We start from the raw sequence: 17,349 nt of genomic DNA on the forward strand, positions 1-17,349 counted from the left end.
GACGGTATATTTTAGAACACATAATTTTCATGATTTTGATAATTTGTTGAAGTAACTGTTGGTTTTTTTGTTTTTTTTGGCGTTGAAAAACACCGTGCGGTGTTTTTCTTTATATCGCGACGAATTGCAAATAAGTTATGTCACGAAAATTTTACTTTAATTAAAGTATTTAATTGTCACTTTTAAACCCAGTATTACCTTCGGCAAACAAACGCGGTATGTTGTGTATTCAACAGCGAGGGGAAATGAGGACATAATCGAATAATGTTTACTCAGGAGTCGCGGCTTTATTGGTTAGAGATTACTTGTCATTTAACATAAATACTCACGAGATGACGTGCACAAATGATCTGTATCTCCAGCTTCTTATGAATCACGACAACCTCAATAAAAAAGTCATTTGTTAGGGACACCACAACGAAACGTCAGGCTTTGATTATAAACTCCACACCAACTGCTTGCCTTCAAGAAGGGAGAGAAACCTGCTAAAGTAAGGTGATGTTGTATCATGAATAGAACTTTATTTTACAGCTCGTTAAATTTTGATTTACAAGTTAAGATTGAACGCGTTGAGTCAAAGTGCTTATTCATCAGCTTGCCACAGAGGTTAGTGCAGGCAAGTTTTGTGGTAAACCACACTGACTCCGATTCATTTTTTCGTTGCCTTCCTTAAGTGGAAGATAGTCAATTTTCTTTTTAGAAATCTAAGACAACGAGTTCGAGGTGAATATGTAAAATCGGCTTCCTCGACTAACCACGCAGCCACGAGAGAAAAATGAATTGCTCGCTGCGTGTAAACGGAGATTCAGCGTTTTCACGATAAAGAAATTCACACGCTGGTCATGTTTCTGTAAAGACCTTGTATCAGAAAAAAGTCTTTTTGTTTCGGTTTTCAAAGGTGCGCTGTAATGCTTTCTTGAATTCTTTTTGTCTTCTCTGTTTTTCTGATGAAAATAGCTCCACGAAGGTAGAATTAATCGACAGTTTGGCCGCTACAGTTGAAGATATTATCTTTTACATTTACGGTGAACTTTTGTGTTCTACTAAGGAACAAAAAACAGTACATGTAATTGGCAGCACGTATGGGTCACTTCACTTTAGTGTCAGGATTGAAGCTGTTAATTCTGTTCCATCTTTGAGAAAAAGCTAATTTTTTTATCTGTACGTAGCAGCTTCAAGTAATATGAATCTGGTATCTTTTCTTTGTTTCTTTTTTGTTTTATGTGGCCGTCGAATTGATCATGAAATTTGTTCATAATTTATGTTTACTCTTAAATCGAGACGGATTAATAACTCATCACATGTCATAATCCCTATGGTTTCCTTTGAGCCTCCTCGACACCACCTTAATGTCTATTTGCAACAAATTGGTTTCGTGTCCTTTTCGTCAGTTTTATTAAATGCGTGTTGAGAAAAATAAGTATAAAATTATAAACAATGAGACGTGCTCATACAAGTTTGGGAGAAACAAAAACTGTTGTCAGTGTGTAACAGAAACCCAAGGCAAGTGTTTCCAATGTGTTTTATTTCCTTATAAAAATGACCGAAATGCGGCCTTTCAAACAAACGCCGAATTAAAGTCAAATTAATTATGAATTCGAGATTTCCACGCGTTATAGCTGATGAAGGCGCAGCATAGGAATCGGAGGGAATGATCTATAATTGTTTACTGAGAGTAAAGCTTGAGTAATATTCCATTGAAATGAAAAGTTTTATCACATTATATCGCTACTTTTTTAACAGTGTGAGTCGATTACCTTTGAAGTGCCACAGATTACGGTTCGCCACTAAATCTTACGCCAGTCTGATTGGTTCAAAATGGCCACGTGACAGAATATTGTTCGTCCGCGGAGACTAGTACATCTGCCTATAAAATACCCAGTTGAATAGTAAACAGATTTCTTACATTGCATTTTAGTGTACACTCACTCATCAGAGGCACCCAACGAGAATATTAAATGTCATTTCTTGCATTCCATGCATCATCAGTTTTTTATGGCCTTTTAAAAGGCAAAAGTTGCCAAAAATTTTAGGGAACGGAATCCAGGCGGAATCTTATTTCCCGAATTTACGAGCCGCTGTTGGCTTTCCGAAAATGCTAGCTGGCTTTTTTCCTACTTTTAACGACGTATTTGCCCCTCTTAAAGCTTTTAAGCGTTGCAAAAGTTTGAGGTGACCTTTCGCTAAAGAAAACGCTAGTTTTTCTTCCCAATTTTAGCCGAATTTCTGAGAAAAAAGAAGAAGAAGATACTTTTATTTAAAACAGGGTAATTCCCTCAGTAATTTTAAAAACAAATTTACTGTTATCAACGGGAGCCCTCACGCCTAATTACAACGTTAAAAAATTCTAGAAATACTAAAAAGATCACACACATCAAAATGATAGAAATATATAACTATTAAAAATCTACAAAACTACAGATTTTGATTAAAAATAGAAAAATGCCTTTTTTGTTGACTCTAATTTAACTCTCGGTAGTCTACTGTGGTTGCTCTGTCTAGCAGTCCTTTCGATGCAATCCTTAGAGGCGGTTCATGTCTCTCCGAACAGATACTCGACCACAGAAACGAGCCGTCTTTTTCATGTCAATCTTTCGTCTTCAAATTGATCTGCCGTAAATCCCACCTGCCAGGGTCAGTGGCTTTTTTTCTGAAAAACAATAGGCTTTTTCTGTCTGGGGACTATCGGTCTGATAGTTGTCCAGATTACTCGCGTGTAAGTCGTCGGAACCTAATATTCAGGGAATATTTGTTTTGAGAACGTGCTCTTCCAAAGCTAACAAAGGCGTCATTCGAGGTCTAACCAGAGTACAACATCAATCCTGAACTTTCTCTTTAACAAATTAATTTAGTTTTAGAAATTAACTTTTGCACTGATTACGTATTTGAATTAACGCGACTTGGATTAACGTAACTTGGGGAAAAATTTAGGTTGACACAAAGATCTCGCAATTATTCTCAAGTTAGAAAAGGTTGATGACTCCAAAGCCATTTCTTCCTAATACACTAAAAAAAAATGCAAAGGGAACTCTTTTTGTTGAGTAAGCTTAAAATTTCTTAAAAGATGTATTTAACATATCAGTAAAAAACCAAACCGAACCAAACCAAAACCGCAGTACAAACAGATAAAAAACCTACCCTTTAAATTTTCGGTTGACCAGCCAAATAATTTGGGGTGATTTAAAGATATTAGCTTCGCGAAAACTAACGCAAACAGAAAATAATACGATTTTTAAAAACCGTATTAAGGTATCCCTCAGACCTATCCTACATGGTATAAGATTTATCCGCTACTGCTGAGCACAAAACGGTCATTGGCATTCTACGGATCTCTACGAAGCGTAATGCTAAAGTGACAAGTGAGAGCCCTGAGAGCCTGAACTAACTGAATTTTAGAAACGTTGAGTCTAAGGAAGCTGATCATTTACGTAATCAAGACTTTTATGATCCAAAAAAGATCTGCTATTAACTGATATTTAAGCTAGTTTTTTGAAGTATGGGGATATTCTTTGAAAACTTAACGGTATGGAGCTTGCTGAGATCGGCGTGACATTATACGTTATTTTGTAGCAGATATACATCAGTTTGTCGGTGAAAGAGATATTATGGACTAATAATAGTAACAATAAAGACTTTTTTTAAAACATCCTTTGAAGAATACATGTAATTTTGGATCAGCGAATGTCATTTTTCAATTTCAATGTAATTTTAGCGCGTTTTGGAAGCGGACGCCTGGAGACGAGAATAACTGACCTACCATACCAACTTTATTGTTTTGATATTCTTCTACATTCTCCAAACTATCTTAAAGAGAAATGCATATGATGTAATAAGGGGAATTTACATGTAGAACGTAGCTTGGGGTTGACAAGGTCAAAAGAAAAGTCAGGTTGTCAGTTGCTGCAATTCTAGAATATTTTGTTTCGGAACCTTGTTAGCGATAACTTGCATTTTTAACTCGGAATTAAGGTGTTGATTTTCAACCAGGCAATAAAGTAAGTCAATAACCCAGTTTTTACCAGCTAAGAAAGATCCAAATTATTCAAGTTTGTTAAGACATTCTTACGGAACTAGATTTTGCCACGTTTTGCACTTCGAAGGGTAAAAACGAATTTTTCTTTGAGCAAATTATTTGCATTAAAAAAGTTAGTTGAATATCTTTGCCTGTTTGTTCTGCGGCGACTGCCACACTTCAACTTGTTTTTTCTCTAAACATTATTACAGGATAGTGGAGCTAAGAGACCGATTTAACTGTCGAATTTGGACATTGTTAGGCGGACTAAACTAGCTATTAGCTAATAGGCTATTATCACACAAGAATCACTGGTGAAATTTTATATTTTGAACTTCGCGTTCTGTTCTTGCGTCCATACAACTTGCGCGGGGCCATTTCCAACACAGAAAATTGTGAGTATAATATTTAGTACAAGCTTTAGCTAACATTAGGTATGAACGGTCATTGTAATTAACATCCACAAGGGAGAAAGCGTTCAAAATGTCTGTCGTCTTTGCATAATAACAGCAGAAGGTCCGTGTAAGGTCAAGGAATACTGTTTGTCAGTTATGAAATTTTGAGGTTGGCATAATGAAAGAAATTAGAGGGTTGTTTGTCAGTAATGCATGGCCATATAAAACAGCGAGGCGTTATTTGGATTATTGAAACTGTTCTTTTTGAATAACAAGTAATGATTTGTACAACTAGAATGACAGAACGCAAGGTGTTGTGCTTAAAAATGCATATCGTAACTTACATTCCTACGAAAATGTCTTCAGTGCGAAAACACCTTTAAGATTTTCAGAGATTTTAGCTGGTTATTTCGAAAACAATCGAGAAAGTTCCAGGCCGTCACGGTTTAGTTCAGAAAATTTGCGGAGTTTGTTAACACAGGAAAGTGTAAGGTGGCCAAAGTCTGGCATGTGTCAGTAATGCGTCAAGAGCAGCGACGATCTTAATAATGAACACTAAAAAAATAGTGACCTCCTATTTATTAAAAAAAATATAAATAAAAACTGTCAAACATTTCTTATTTAAACACTTCAAGAATGTAATCGAGGACTAACCTTTTTTTTTGTGATAATTATTTATAACTTCAGTGCCGCTGTCCAGTTGCCTTAAGCTCCAATTTCGGAAAACGGGGGCGTAGTAAAATCTTTTTGTTGCAAGTAATAAGCAATACTATATATTTGGCTTTAGTCCAGTCTGAGACTACCCCATTGGAGTGCTATTTTGTATGCTATGCATAACTGTGAAAAAAGTGAGTAAGGTTCAAAGCAAAATTTTCTTCTTGATGAGTATAGGTTTCTCTCATTTTTCAACCTACAGCGATACAAAGATTTGATGGTCATATGGCAGGATAATTTCCTGAGATATAAATGGACTTGTGTGGAGTAAAATATTTTAAAAACGTGCGATCAACTAGTTTAATCTCGTAGCCTGTAGACAAAAGAAACAAAAGACAAACGGCTATTGTCTATACTTGTGACGGTACAAGAAGGAATAGACCTTTGTCACACGGGGGCATTTTGAGTTTCAGAGGAATAAAAAGCTTGTTTTCGCACGGCGAGCCTCACCCAGACGCGTTTTCAGTGCGAGGCTTGCCGTGCAAAAATACTCAAACATGGCCGCCGAGTGAAAAAGGTTTATGCTTAATAGAATGCCAACTGAATATTATTTAGCGCTAACCCAGCTGTTTTCTATCGGTTTTCGACATCTGTATCCATGGTCCAAGCATATCTAGATCTTTCGCGACCTGCTACGTGCATAGGAAGAAGTAGCGTCAACAAACAACCACTTCAAAGATATACAAATATCTTTAACTTTTGACTTCATCTCACCTTGACAAAACAGTTGCTTCCTCTCCCAAGATTAATCCCTTGGCGAGGATAATGCGGGGGAGAATCATAGCCTAGGCTTTTACCCTATTTAAATCCTTAACCGTTAAATATTTCTGCGCTTCAAGGCCTTCAATACAGTATTGTGAATTTGCTTTAACTTTTCTATCTGCTCTTTCTGAAGAGTCATCCTACAAATCAAAGCTACTGAGTTGTATTTACGCGTGGGTGCTGTTGATTCTGTGAGATGTCGTTTTTTTTTCTGTTTGTTTGCAAAGCGAAAAACAAGATTCCTCAGTCACTCGGTGAATCTTTTTAACGTCGAATAGTTAATTAATTATCTGCACACTCTCTTCAAAATTATGATTATTTCTCTCGCGGTTCCGGAGTTTTATGTTAGCATCCCCGCCGGCAAATACAGGTGGGTCATTTTGTGATGCAAATATTGTCCGTTGTGCCAGATACGGGTCACTGAACGAACCAGTGTTTGATAACAAAATATATCGTGATCGTGACTTGAATAAACAGTTGCGCAATTTGTGTATGGCCTTTAAAACGTATGTGTGATAACAATTACTCAGCTATTGACAAAGTTTGAAAATAAAACCAAAAATTTTGCTTTGAAAGCTGTCGAGGACTACACAGAACTCCCTTTGTTAAAATGGTTTTTATTTCCGCCTACATTCTATATTAAAACTCTTCAGGAAATTAATGCGGCTAAATTCTGAGAGCTTGGGGACGCGTGAGGATATGTAACCCATGATCGTTGTTCCGCGTGTGCGGTCAACTTGAATTTTTTTTAAATTTCCTGTCTTTTGACTGTGAACAAACCCACCCTGGGATATAAGGGTGCTCGCGTAGGCGATAAATAAACCACAAAACGTCTCTCGCGGGTGAGTTTGCAGCAAAAATTGTTACGTCTGCTCCGACGGAGTTTCTAGAGGAGTTCAAATCTGGTCTAAAGCAGAGGAAGAAAGGAAAACCCGCTGAAACCCTCTTTTTTTGTTGATATTGGTAAGTAAAACGAGTCACTGTCCAGCTAGTTAGAGAGCGCCATTTCCATCAGTAGCGTTAACACTTGGAAGTTACTGTATATTCCACAACTAAACTCAAGAGAAGAATTTGCAACGTGTGTTCAGTCAAGACATAGATGACTTACACTGAAAAATACGTTATTCTTATGTTTAACGTGAAGTACACCTGAAGCTACGATTAAAAAAGGAAACAAAGAAAAAGTTTTGCAGGTTTTAAAGACAGTGGTGATTAATTTTCTAGCATTCGTAGGATAGCCTGCACAAAATATAGCCAAGGTCAACATGATAACACTTGCTAGTTATCTTTAACGACTTTAATTTAAGTTGATGAGCTCAAACGTATTCGCTCAATTTGACCTTTACATCACATGTCGACGAGATTGATCAATATTAGAATGACCAGTCAGCTATGAAAGTGACGCGATAAAGAAACAGACCCATGCATGTTTTATCCTCTCTGCGATCTTTCGGAGATTTTCGCTAAAAACTTTTTACTGGTAAGGCTGAAACTATAGTTCTGTAACTAGATATTAAATGAACCGTACGACCAATGTTTATCAAAAGACTGAATTTATCCTAATATTTTGTTGTTCTTTTTTCTGTGAGGGAGGGGGTCATTTGGGTCACTTGGTTGTCCTCTTCAGAAATACCTGAAACATTAAAGCTAAGTTTAGTTTATACTTAATAAATTCGTAAAGAAACATTTTTCAAAAGAACTTGTGTTTGGAGTTTCGTGTCGTTTTGTTGATTTTATCAGTTCTAATAGTTTTGTAACAGGAGAAAACAATGTCAAACCACGCAAACATTGCCAACAATCTTTATTTGGATTGAATCCCATATCAGAATGACAAGTCAGCTATACAATAAATAAAACAACACGAGGGAGAGACAGAACCATGTTTTTAAAGTAAACAGACTGCTCATTTTCACGTCACAAAAGTTGACATGTGACAAAGTGGCCTTTCCAAAAAAAGCTACGAAAATAGTTAGTGAATATTGGACCTTGGCAGAGGTTGCAAGCATAAGCTTTTGAGAAGAGGAAACAGTAGCTAAATTTAAAGCCATGAAAATTTGTTTTTTTTTTTGTCTCGCTCAGTTGCCTTTACTCCAGCCGTCATCAAATCAAACTCGGTAAGTTTGTAAATTCGTTACACTTCGTCCAAAAGAATGGCGGGGAGAGATCTTCACCGTAGTTTCTAGACAAACTTTGTTGCTAAAAAGTCACAACGCTTAAAACCACCTGTCTCCTGCTACCTGTATAAATTTGGAAAGATCGCTCTGTCAGTATAAAATAGCAACGGAAACATTTCCCATAATATTGGACCGTTTAATGTAGCTCCCTCCTAAATCCTTATAACCGGAAGCGGCAAACTTTGAGTCTAAAAAAATTAAATTTTTATTAATATAGTTGGCTGCATTCAAGGCAATGATCAAATTTACGCCTGGAGAGTCACGCTTGGGCAACACGAAACATGATCGTTTTTCAATATATGGTAGTGTCATAGATGTTCAAGTGAGTTATAGAGTGACACGTGTGTAAACCTAACTTGTTTTCTACTTATCAGAACTGCACGGCCAAACCCGGTTTGTAGACTGAATAGAATGTGGCACTGTGAAAGGCTGCCAGTGCTATAGATAAATAGCCTTTCGGGTCACATGACAGTAAATTTAGGGGTGGACTTGCTCTTCAAATCCCTCAAAGGGCGCATTTCATTTATAACCAATCCTACGAACCGAGTCGCATTCCATTCGTCAATTTACCGGTATTGTTAAAGGGAACAAACCTAGGAAATGAGTTACTACCAAGACCCTCTCTGTAGCTCTTATTAGAACGTCAGTCCATTGTACGGAAACTTACTGTAAAGAACTCGATTCTTTCGTATTCCCGGTCTACTCTTGTGACAAAATGAATATTTACTATTTTGGCTTAGTGGGAGGACGTCCGTGCGCCATGACCGACAAATAATTGAAAGGAAAAAAAGCTTATAAGGCGCAAATATCTATATAAATGTATTCAAATGCAAATATTGCAAATGCAAATAACCAAATATTTTCCCGTCCGGCCCTCCAGACCTAACTCAGTAAATATTATTTTTAACAGTATGAACAATTTAAACTGAACTGCTATAGTTGAGTCAGAAAGCTTGACAAAACCATGAATTTCATGAGTAAAATTCATTTTAATGATGTACAATTTCAAGTCAAAATTTGGATTAGTTACGCTTGACAAAATTGTTTCAAATCGTTTAGCGTGAGACCTTCGATTTCTCTAGCAGTAGCCTGCTTGGTAGGTGTAATCGGGGAGGGGGAGCCAGTCCCCCACTTTTTTCTCTCACTTTTTCTCTCTCCCCTCCCCATCCCAGATTACCCCTGCCAAGCAGGCTACCAGCAGGGGCGTACGGCTTTTTCTCACTCGTGTTGATGTGCATGTACCTCCCTCATACAGTGGAAATTTTACGATTTGGCAAGGGGACAGCAAAACCATATCGTTAAATCGGGATATCGTTGTAAACGAACTCCCGATTTATAAATAACTGTTGCCGGGACACAGAATGTTGTTGGTTAAATCGGGAATATCGTTAGATCGACGATCGTAAAATCGGGGTTCCACTGTACGAGGATTTTTTTTTAATACGCAGTAGCTTTGAAACGAAATCGCGCGGCGCCGACGCCTTCATTTCAATGAATATTATGTGCCATTTTGAGGAAAAAGAACGAATCAAAATTATTTTAATGTAATTTTGCCAGTCCTTCAACTTGAAGCATTTCGTTAGCCAATTGACCTGTCACGTTGTTGAACGGGAAAATTCAGGTGTGGATCATCTTTGCGATTTGTGGAAACTATCGTAAAAACGAGAACCCGCAAATATATTTCATGTCTTACGGTTCTTGTCGACTGGAACATGTAGGTGGCGATTTCTGACCCCACTCCTAAAAATAAGCAGATTTAGAATTCCTCACGATCGCATTTCCTGTATATTCTGCTCGGCCCGGGATACGTTTTTCGAACCTTTTTGAAGTGCAAATAATAGAACTGGAGTTATTTGAATACTTGAAATACATCACTATAAATAGATGACATTGAAAAGTGCAACAAATATTCACCGTTACCTTGGCTACGAGTATACGTAGGTACTCTGGAAAAATTCTGATTACTTGCAAGAGGAAGTCAACGTACATTGACGAGACGGTCAAATACTGTAGGAACCGAGAACAAGTGGAATGCTAATAATAATCGAATATTTGATAATATTGGTAATAGCTGATGACTCTGGAAGGAAACTATCTGACATAAAAACACGGTGCAAAAATTCGAAGCAACCAGGACGGCGGCGAAAATGAATCTTCATAGGTTAAATCAGAATTAAACAATGGTTCTGCACGTGTACCACGAATTTCATTATGGGAATTCACTTTTATAATCATGATACCAGTAAAGCAGATCGATATAGCCCTTGAACAATCAGGGGATTTTGGTCACGCGACCCAAATGCTGCCTTCTGATTGGTACAGGCTACTGATTGAAATTTGTTAGTTCCGAGAAGCGAACTGTTTTCTAACAGTGAAGATCGAGGAAAGCTTGAGGTTCGTAGAACAAATAACGTGAAAGAAAAAATATACGTGAATATTTTAAAATCCAAATATAGGTTACTATGTTTATTTTCCTTTTCACTCAAAGCGCGCGTGGGATATTGATTCGACTTTTTCGGTACTTTCTTTCCTGTTCCACAGGAAAACTCTCTTCTATCCGGTGAAGTTTTGAAATAATATCCTTAATAGCATTGAAGCTGTGCGATTCATTTGAAGAATATCGTCCGATATGTCTTAGTTAGGGCATATTCGGTCACGTGATGTATTTTGACCAATTGCAAGGAAGCGAGTATTTGATGAGTTATAAATGGATTTATTGATAGAGTTCTGATTATCGACGTAAGTTTCATTCTGATGTACTTCATAACTGATCTGTAGTGCGTTTTCTTTTCAGTTCACCCGGTTAAGCTTAACATCAAGCATGCCTTGGTACGATGATGATGATGATGATCAAGGAAATTTTGAACAAGAACCTGCTCACGAACCAGTCCCCTTTGCCGAACCTCAGATCGCCTTGCAAGAAAGGAATCCTTACATGTGCACTCTAGACATAAGGCTCCCCCCTGAAGAGGTGCCCCAATTGAAATCCCTCTATAGTCCGTTACTACAATGGATTGATCCTGCATTTCAGCTGCTTCAAATTCAGCAACAAGAGAAAGGAGGACCCCTTACTTTTTACCACGAAAAAGACCAAACGGAAGAATATCAAGAAATTTGTACCAAGGATCATTTGAACACCCAGTCGCTAAGTCTTGTGCTATTTTTGCGCGAGGAAACAAAGTATCAACTCAACGCAGGATTCGCAAAGAGCTACTTAGACTCATCCCCTTGGATTTTCCACCATCAGATCGAACTGGCAAGCCGCACGGACATGCGCTCTGTAGCTCGCCAAGACTACTACGAGTCGTCCTCAGACCTCCCGCTGTGGACGGTTTGTTCGGTTCATTATGGCAACGATCAACTCAGGTTCAACATTTTTGTGAAACATTTTGAAGAAATGAGACATTTCTACAGAATTTTAACGGGAACTGAGCCAAGCGCGTGTAAGCCTGGGTTTTGCACGTTTGACCTTTACTCACAGCCTGGTCTTGATATCAAGCTATCGTTAAAATATTCACCTTGTTTACGCCCCTATCAACCTAAACAAAGCGCGCTGAAGTTCAGTGTACCAGATATTCTTGACATCAAAAGGAGGCTCAGCTTAATGCTGACATCATGTGGGGATAACACGTGGCTGGCATATGATCCTGACGGCAACGTAATTGTTCTGACAAGTGACGAAAGTGAGTGGTGCGAGGAATGTCTTAGCGAAGAACAGTTTACTGAGGTGTCGGACAGTGGACAGTGGAGTGATACACCCAGTGAGGACTTATCATGGGACACGTGCAGTGAATCAGGCAGTGAGGATTACTCATGTGAAAGTGGATGCGATTCTCTGTCGGATTACAGTTGTATTTCTGTATGAAAGTGCTGATGGTACCATAGACTAGACTGTGAGAGTAGTTGCTTTTCTATACATGAAGCCATATGGTCATGTGGGTCTCGTTTTGGACACTGTCTTAAAGCAACCAGCTGTCGAGATAGAGTTCTGCGTTGTGTTTACATTCGGCCTTTCAAACAATGTGACCAATTTATTTAGCACAGCAACTCCTGATGTAAAACGTTAGACCGTCCTAGACATTCCTTGCATTGCTTATCAATTTGACAGTTTGTTTATGTTTGATCATAGGGAAGTAAAAAGCAGTTTTTACTAGTTTTCGACTGCTGTTCTTCGATATCGAGGAAAAAATATCAACTCAACGCATCACAAAAAATACCCAAATCTCTTAACGTATAAAGAAAAAAATTGTCATAGGCTAAGCAGGCAGGACCGTAGCGAGACTCAAAAAACTGGAAGGCCGAATGCCTAAGCCCGCCCCCTCAATGAAAAAGAGCAGTGTCACATATTTATAGGGTCACAGTTTGACTAACCAAAAAGCAGTGTGTAAGAACTTATCTTTCCAAAATGAAGTTTCATTCATCAAAAATGTAAATATTACTATATTATAGTAATTTTATCAATTTATTACATCTTTGCATGCAATGGCTGACATTAATTTCACGTTGAATAAACGAAGTTGAGGTAATTACTGTTACGTATGAATGTTGTTAAGAAAATTATTCAGAGTGAATTGTATCAATGTGGTTGCTCCGTTTTTGCGTTCGCTGTACTTGCCGTGTGTTACTGGTTTCAGTTTATAAACTTGCTCAAATCACATGATTCAGATCAGATATAGAAACTAACTGACTGTGGTAATTTGCATTAACACCGCCCAGAAAATGCAGATTATCTTTCTTAGCTTGGAGGTTTTTAATAAATTTGGCTCGAAATTTGCTGATACGGCAAATATTAAAGACTCGTTCTGTCACATTTTATTCGTGTTCAATTTATTAATTTGCCAGACAGACGAAAGCACTTTTGAGAAAATAAAAAAAAACGAGAAAAAGTTGATCTTCGATGTTTCTTTAAACTTGGTGTTTTTAGTGCCAGTAATGAGAGCAAATTCAAACAAAATTCGCGTTGCTACGTTACAACTTTACATTGTCGAAGTTATTTTTATCTATAAAAGTTTCATGGCGCTGGAGACTAGCTGTGCATGATGTAAGCTTTGGACCGCTGAGTGGGCCAAAGATACCTTCTTTTCTTACATACCTCATATTCATGACAAGTTTTAATCAGAACTAAATCACACCCTCTTTAGATAAACTTTTGATCATTTTTCACTTACCAACAAACTAAATAGCTGACATAATGACTCGAATGTGAGAGTAAAGAGCAAAGTAAATTGGTAATGAGGCTGGAGTGAGAGCGGTGCCCAGGCTCCTCGCAAAGCTTCGCCACTCGTATTTGAGAGCACGAAGTTATTTGTGCGTTTGCATTGATCGTGAGTGCTTGGACAACGGAAGAGCACAACATTATTCATGTTGAAATGCAAATACGCCTTTCCTTACCAGGTTAAAAAAACGTGAACTGGCTCAATGTCCTTGTACGATCAGTCAATTTCAGTTTACGATAGTGTAGTTCAACACATCAAGTCAAGAAAAAGTTGTATATCGAGTTTGCATAAACTCTGAAGCTCTCCGAATGGACTTCAATCCAATGTTCAACGTTATTTGAAATAGCTGTATATTGAGTTTGCATAAACTCTGAACTAACTATATGTGATGAAATCTAAAATTCGTATCCCAAGGTTTTTTGGTTTCTTCGTATCCGACAAACGCACGGAAACAACATCTCAAGGTATATTATGGTTTCCGTCTGTCCCTGTAGTAATTTAAGTATTTTAGTGTAGTTGGTTTACTTCAGGGTCGTGCAAGTTTTGGATCAACCTGTTAGACCGGTTACTTCAGGATTTTTTTCCGCATTTGGACAAACAATGGGAGTTTACTTTGCTTTCGTTTGATGTGTTTCAATATCACTAATCAGGTCAAAGGCTTTCCCATAAAGATTGTTATTTGCATACTCTCATTATTAGAAAGGCCATTCCTTCTGGTCAAAACTTCAGATTCGTTCGTAATTCTAAAAATGACGGCAGGTACGCTTCGTGCAAAGTGGAACGTTTAATGTGGCCTGCTCCTATTTATTGGCGCGCTGGTAACATTTTTAATCGATCTTTTAGTTAAGAAAGATCCAACCGATTTCTTTGCGTTTTGGCACCCTTAACATGAAATGTTTGAACTTGAAAGAATATTATATTTATTTTGTTATGGTTGTTGAAATTTTGGAAAAATCAGCTTTTTTTTTTATAACCTTAGTTTTACAAAATAATGTCCATGATTGTGAAATTCTATAATAGATTTTTTTCTTGTTTCATCAAATAAGCCTGCAAGCTCTTAACTTTTACATTTGCAAGTTTCATGGAAATCATGACCATACAACTATAGGTACACAGAATGCTGGTTAAATTTACTTTGAAAAGGCTTTGCCAATGCATTTGACTAGCTGACGCACAAGCAGCGAGTGGAACAGTGCAGCCATACTGTTTGTCATCTGAAAGGTTAATCGGTTACCCAAAGTTTTATTGAAAGAAACAGAACAATCAGAAAGCTAAGACGAACACAGTTGGCACTACAAGAAGCATGATTTTAAGTTACGTGCAAAGTGGAATTACAATATCTTATATTCATCTGAATTATTGCGTATTTGTCGTTTAATTTCCCCCAAATTCTTAGTATTACTGGTATTAGGCCTGTTCCAAACGTTGCGCTACTGCCGTGCTGAACTAAATTCAAGAATTTAATTCGAATTAAACACGGCAGTAGCATGACGTTTGAAACCATTTAGTTCGGCACGTCTATTTAGAACGGTAGTAGCACGGCAGGCCCTGTCGTGCCGCACGGCTTAGCGCGACTTGGTTTCAAACGGCGATCCATCCATCCGAACTAAATTTATAAATTATTTTAATGTATTTTAGATTAATTTGCTCGTTCTACGCACTTCTATATTTTAGAATTTGGCGCGACTGAATTAAATTCGACGTTTAAAACCACTGCCGGGTCAAATTGACTTAAGGTGGCCGAATACAGTTTTTAGTGTACAGATGTTAGAAGACCTTATTTGGAAACTATGTATTTCTGGACGCCCAAAATTGGTATGGTGTCAGACCAACTATAAAAGAATGTATTTTCGTACGTCTTGCTGAGCTAAGTACCGTTTCCATGGCAACGCAGCGAACTACTAAACGTCCATAAATAGTAGGTTTCCTTTATTTTTAGAAAATGTACTCATTAGATTTTTGCCATTTTTTGTATCCAGAACAACTCACTAAACACTGACACAGTTGCACTATTTTCATGTAATTTTAACAGAGAGATCTCCTGCAAATATTGATTTTGCATTTTAATGTTTTGTGAAGAAACCCTCTGTTAGATTTAGGTTTCTCTTTGTACGCGAGTTACGCTTTTAGGGAACTATTTTCATGACAAATTTCAGGGAATTCTAATGAGCGGTTCTTTAGAAAACAGTTCATTTCCACGAAAACAACTAGTCGCAATTTTATGGTCAAATGCGCATGCGTGGTTTTATTTGGGTTTCATGGCAAAGATGAAAAGCATACTAAGGGTCTTGGTGAATTTTTTTGTTTTGCTCGCAAAGAAAAGAAAATGAGTCCAGAAACGAGAAACTTAGTTATTTAGGATCAAAACTTAACTTTATTATCCATTTTATGTGAAATTGAGGGATCACTTTATCGACCGCCGTATTTGCTTACCACAATCCTAGCGCGCGCTTAATAGCATCACTTACAGAATCTGTAAAGCGCGTGCAAACTGTGTCCAGCCACCTTAAGTTCGGCACGGCAGTAGCACGACCCCCCCAGTTTGGAACAGGCCGTACTTACATACGTCAGCGTCTACCGAAAACCCTTACCAGTTTTCAACTCTACATGTTGTTCCCTTTTTAGGCAAAATAAAGCTGCTTAGTCGAGTACTTCTAACCATTCACTTTCAACTTCGGCGGAAACTCTTTTGTTTTATAATTTATTAAAAATTTCCGGCTTTCCTGTCACATTCCCACATTTTTCATTTAGTGCGCCAGAACTCAAAGAAATCGGTTAAATCTTTCTTGCCAAAAAGCACCATTCAAAAATACCACCAACGCGCCAATAAAGAGGAGCGAGCCACCTTAAGTTACCAACGGCAAGTGAAATTACTAATAAACAGCTTTTCGTAAAATGCTTTGCTTGAGTTGGCAGTTGCATAACGAATGAGGTATGCATTGACGTACTCTACAATGTATGTAGCTACTTATATTGGTGAATGAAAAGTGTTTTTTTTTTCCTGAGGCAATGTTTTTATCCGTTCCGGCTGTCTGCCGGAATATTCGGGAAATAACCAAAAAGCGGACCACAAATTTATAATTACTAAAAACTGTTATCGATGACAAAATATTGAAAACTAAAGAGTTATTAAATCTAATCCTTACAGTAATAATTCAGTCGCTGATTATTTGAAGAAAAGTTTCTCATACAGTGGGGCTCAGTTGTGGAACAGTTTATCAATAGAATTACGCCAAGCGACTTCCTTGAATGATTTTAAGACTAAATTGAGTCGCCACAGTTATAGGCAAAATTTTAAACACGGCAACCAAGAAAAGCAGCATTTTTTATTTTATTATTTTTTACTTTTAAAATTCTAGTTAGGTGGATAGATAGTTAATTATGTAGCTGATGGAAATACCGTGTATAAATAAAGTTATTCTACCCTATCCTATCCTATATGATGTGTCTTCCTGTTTAAAGCTAGAATAAAATATCGTAACCCTTTGAATTCCCGAATCAAATGTAATATTGGACCTCGTGTATTGTGCCTCTGACAACTCAAATTAATAAAATTTGTGTCTGTGGACGTAAACACGAAGTAGGACCATTCGTATGAAAGCTTTCCCGTTGTACTGTTTGCAAAATGAAATTTTGAATGTTCGTTTTGATTTTTGAACTTGGTTATAAGTGTCGAAAGAGTATATCCAGTCGACAATAGCAAGGACCACAAGCAGCCAGACACTAATTGTTAGAGATAGTAAAACAATAGATTTACTGGTTCACTTCACGCATTTACAAAATGCAATAATAATGTATTTAAAAAGCTCCATTTTTTTTCAAAAACAATCGCCTCTACCCTGTGCTTTGTTTAAACTTTGATGTGGGAATATTCCTTCATAAGCATGTTACGTAGCTATTTATACCCGGGCCTGTCTACCTCTCATTTAGTCTTTAAAGGACTTTGCATTTTATTTTAAACATTTTCAGACTGATTTCGGCCGGTGAGAACGGAAGTTGTTGCGACAGAAACCGTCACTCGAGAGTTCGGAACAACTTCGAGTCAGTAAGGTGGTTGGGCATTTAAAAAAAATGGT

General features: G+C 37.5%; 1 protein-coding gene across 5 annotated transcripts; it reads left to right on the top strand.

The window, feature by feature from the left end:
* The first annotated feature begins 396 nt into the window (after positions 1 to 396).
* On the top strand, positions 397 to 12,434 carry LOC146486346 (protein FAM124A-like). Of its 5 annotated transcripts, none has more exons than XM_085100237.1 (2): positions 397 to 495; positions 10,852 to 12,434. In XM_085100237.1, the coding sequence occupies exon 2, from the start codon at positions 10,879 to 10,881 to the stop codon at positions 11,920 to 11,922; it is 1,044 nt and encodes a 347-aa protein (XP_084956363.1). In that variant the 5' UTR covers positions 397 to 495; positions 10,852 to 10,878; the 3' UTR covers positions 11,923 to 12,434. The 5 variants fall into 5 exon arrangements, with proteins under 5 accessions (XP_084956363.1, XP_084956371.1, XP_084956358.1 ...); XM_085100245.1 differs by having other exon boundaries at positions 416 to 490; XM_085100232.1 differs by lacking the exon at positions 397 to 495 and adding an exon at positions 4,236 to 4,407.
* The last annotated feature ends 4,915 nt before the right edge of the window (positions 12,435 to 17,349 follow it).

The sequence above is a fragment of the Pavona decussata genome, unplaced genomic scaffold (genome assembly GCF_977016875.1).
Source record: "Pavona decussata unplaced genomic scaffold, jaPavDecu1.1 SCAFFOLD_21, whole genome shotgun sequence".
NCBI classification, from domain to species: Eukaryota; Metazoa; Cnidaria; class Anthozoa; order Scleractinia; family Agariciidae; genus Pavona; species Pavona decussata.